The sequence below is a fragment of the Marmota marmota genome, unplaced genomic scaffold (genome assembly GCF_001458135.2).
Source record: "Marmota marmota marmota unplaced genomic scaffold, marMar, whole genome shotgun sequence".
NCBI lineage: Eukaryota > Metazoa > Chordata > Mammalia > Rodentia > Sciuridae > Marmota > Marmota marmota.
In genome coordinates, this window is record NW_026000196.1 from 4877738 (window position 1) to 4881641 (window position 3904).

The 3904-nt window shown below is 49.5% G+C and overlaps 1 protein-coding gene across 1 annotated transcript in view; it reads left to right on the plus strand.

The window, feature by feature from the left end:
- The first annotated feature begins 1974 nt into the window (after nt 1-1974).
- Idh2 (isocitrate dehydrogenase (NADP(+)) 2) overlaps nt 1975-3904 on the plus strand; it is a 7994-nt gene continuing 6064 nt past the window's right edge. The window contains exons 1-2 of the mRNA XM_015493064.2: nt 1975-2066; nt 2895-3060. Coding sequence (XP_015348550.2) covers nt 2016-2066; nt 2895-3060 — 217 coding nt within the window. The 5' untranslated portion in view covers nt 1975-2015. The remainder of the gene's footprint in view (nt 2067-2894; nt 3061-3904) is intronic.

The window sequence follows — 3904 nt, forward strand, 5'->3', positions numbered from 1 at the left end:
GGGTCTCACTAAGTTGCTGCAATCCTCCTACCTTTGCCTCCTGAGTCATGTATAACACCACGCCTGGCTAAACTAGTTTAGTTTTTTGGGTTTTTTTTTTTTTGTACCAGGGATTGAACTCAGGCGCATTCGACCACTGAGCCACATCCCCAGCCCTATTTTGTATTTTATTTAGAGACAGGGTCTCACTGAGTTGCTTAGCGCCTCACCATTGCTGAAGCTGGCTTTGAACCCACTATCCTCCTGCCTCCCGAGCCACTGGGATTACAGGAGTGTGCCGCCACGCCCAGCTAGTCACTTGTTTTAAATGTGCCCAGGTGGCCATACCTTCTGAGTGTAATGAGGATGAAACCTAGGGCCTTATGCGTGCTAGGCAAGTGCTCTATTGCTGAGCTATAACCCCCAGTTCAGTGTCTTTTTTCTTTCGTCTGATTTGCTGCGTGTAATCTTTCTTGAGGTTGGAAGACACACAACATCTGTAAACACTGTGTGTAACCTAACAGTAAGTGGACCATAGGTGAGGCTCCAGAGTGCTCCTTTGGGGATGATTGAAGTTTTATGTAGCTCTTGTCTTACTCCCCAGGAGTGGCTTCTTTTCGGGTTGTGGGCAGTGGGACATGTTGGTGCCTCTGTCTGCCGCAGGCTAGGTAGGATTCAGCAAGTCTTGTCCATGACAGCATGCACCTGTTAATTAAATGGGCCATTTTCTCGAGTTTTCTTTGGAATTCACTTCTCAGACTGCTGGTTTTTCTTGGAAGTCAGACTTTGCTAGAAGAGCCTCCCTGGCTCCTCTTTGCCTCTGTACCACCTCCCTGGGCTTCTCATTAGCCACTTGCTGTGTCTTTGATGCTTCTCTGAAAGGACTGACATATCTGAGCCAACTTGGATCAGGGATTCTGAGTTCTGTTTGCAGGTGCCATGAGTCTGTCCTTCTTATTGAATAAGGTTCAAGTCCTGGTTCTGCTGTTTCTGAATTCCGAGCCTCAGTTTCCCCACTTTTTTTTTTTCTTTTGTGGTGCTGGGGATTGAAGTGCTTTGCTCATGTTAGAGAAGTACTACACTATGAGCTACATCCGCAGCCCATTTCTCCACATTTAAAGTGGAGCCAGCTGGGATTGCACACCTGTAATCCCAGCGGCTCTGGAGGCTGAGGTAGGAGGATCATGAGTTCAAAGCCAGCTTTAGCACCTTAGCAAGGCCCTAAGTAACTTAGAGAGACCCTGTATCAAAATATAAAAAAGGGCTGGAGATGTGGTTAAGTGACTCTGGGTTCTATCCCCAGTACTAAAACATAAAAAATAAAAAATAAAGATAAAGTGGAGCTAACGATACCTCCCTTGGGGCTATTTTTGTTGTTAAATGGAATCGGGGTGTAAAGGGGTGTTACACTATGGGCACATTGTAGGCACACAACATATTTCTGTACCATTCCCTCCTTACCGCAGTTAGCCAGGGACTCTCATATTGTAAACAATGGAAATAGTGACTGGATAACTTAGAGGATTTTATTGGAAGGACACAAGGTACCTCACAGAAGTACAGAGAAAACCAAAAAGAACTGAATCTTGGACAAGGGGGATGTCTGGCCATCCTGAGGAACTGGGTAGCAGGAGCTCATGGACAACCTTTCCCTGATTTGATGCTGGGTAAGGTGGCTTAGCTGGCAGTCATCCCTGCTGGTGTCTTCTGATTTGAGATTCCAGAGAGAGGGGATCTGACTGGCCATGGACCTTACTCCCTTGACCAGGGGTGGGATGGGCATCTCTCTGGCTAATCTTACCTGGCATATTTAGTGGGGGACCCAGGTCCCCCAAACAAGGAGCAACTTCTGCAAAATGGGGAGTAGACACTGGGCAGCTGGAGGCCTGGTTGTCCAGTGCTCCTTCTTTGGTGAAAGGCAGGCCTGGATGGGAGAAGAGGGGTTTCCCACTAACCTCTCCAGCGGCGTGATGTGTTGCATGTGCCTGGTTCTAGATGCAGACAAGAGGATCAAGGTGGCGAAGCCGGTGGTGGAGATGGATGGTGATGAGATGACTCGCATCATCTGGCAGTTCATTAAAGAGAAGGTAGGGCCCCTTCCTAAAGTGGGTGGCTCTCCAGGTGAACTGGCCAGGCAGCTTTCAGTCCCACAAGGTCTCGGGTGTCCAGGTGGACAACAGCAGTCCTGTGTCTCACCTTCTGATCATCCTGCTTTCATGTGTGGGCCATTAATGGTTCTTAGCCATTAAGCAGGGAGAGGGCCCATCTGTCTCACGTTGGTGCTGAAGCTTGCGTGACTTTCAAACTTGGAACGTCTTTAAGGCTGACCCCCCCATGTCATTTCTGTCTTAATCTTGCACATTTTTGCTGTATTTCTTTGCGAAGGAGTTGAAAGGAGAGCAGGGCTATGTGCAGGACAGTGTCCCAGCTAACGGTTCTCAGGGTGATGACTTGGCTTTTCTGAAGTTGCCATGGTCTGTTGTCCACATGAAGGTCCCCTATTGAGTGAAGGTGCATGGGAGAAAGGTTGAGACTGCCACTTCTGATTGTGAAGTTCTCAAAGCCGTTGGAGGCAAAGGAGGACCTCACTGTATAGAGGAATCTAGATGAACTTGGACTTGGGGTTCAGCTGACTTGATGGCCATGGTAGGGGCACACGGGGAAGTCCACCAAAGGACAGCAGCCTGACCTGCTGGCCTCTCTCCAGAGTCCCAGCCTCCTGCCAGCCCTCCCTAGGCTCTGCTGAGGAATAACTGACCCCGACTTTCTGCTGTGCCTCCTCCACTGGCCTTCTTCCCTCGTCCCCACACTGACTGGGTGTCCCCTGCCATGGCCCACAGGTTCTCGCATCCCTGTTGTCCTGTCCCCAAGTCATAGCTGTTGGGCTGATGCCTTGCTCTGGCCATCTTCCCTAGCTTATCCTGCCTCATGTGGACGTCCAGCTCAAGTATTTTGACCTCGGGCTTCCAAATCGTGACCAGACTGATGACCAGGTCACCATTGACTCCGCGTTGGCCACCCAGAAATATAGTGTGGCTGTCAAGTGTGCCACCATCACCCCTGATGAGGCCCGTGTGGAAGGTGTGAGAGTGTGGAGGGGGTTGGATAGGGGAGGGTCATGGGCTCCCCTGGCCAGCCTCTCAAGGTGAGTGAGGGTGGTTGGCTATGTTGCTGATTTTGGACCTGGGAGTCCATCCAGAGAGCTGGACTTTGGGCAGCCCATCCCTCTGACCTGACCTGTTTTGTAGGCTGGTGGACGGAGAGGCTGTGCAGAGGAAGGCTGTGTGTTGGGAGTCTCAGAGGTCCTTGGGAAGCATCACTAGTGCCCTCCTGCCACTCTCATGGCATTGCAGTGCCCTGGAGATCATGTATGGATCTCTGAGAGGTGCCCCTCCAAACCTGGCCTGGTTACTGTCCTTGAGTTCGGGGGCCTTTCTCAAGGTTCTGTGAAATGATACCGGAGTGTGGAGAAAGGGGCCAGATTTCAATATTTTAAGAAGGATGGTTGAGCCAGGTGTGGTGTCACATGCCTGTAATCCCAGTGACTCAGAATGCCGAGGCAGGAGGATCACAAGTTCGAGGCCAGACTCAGCAACTTAGTGAGACCATGTCTTTCTCTCTCTCTTTTTTTTTTTTTTTGGATACTGGGGAGTGAACCCAGGGGTGCTCAACCATTGAGCCACATTTCCAGCCCTTTTAATTTTTTTTTTTTTTTAATTTTGAGACTGAGTCTTGCTAAATTGCTTAGGGCCTTGCTAAATTGCTGAATCTGGCTTTGAACTTTCAATTCTCTTCACAAGCCGCTGGGATCACAGGCGTGTGCCATGAAGCTTGGTGAGACCGTGTCTCAAAATATAAAATACTCAAAATATAAAATAAATTAAAGCACCCCGGGCTTTAATTCCCTGTACTTAAAAAAAAAAAA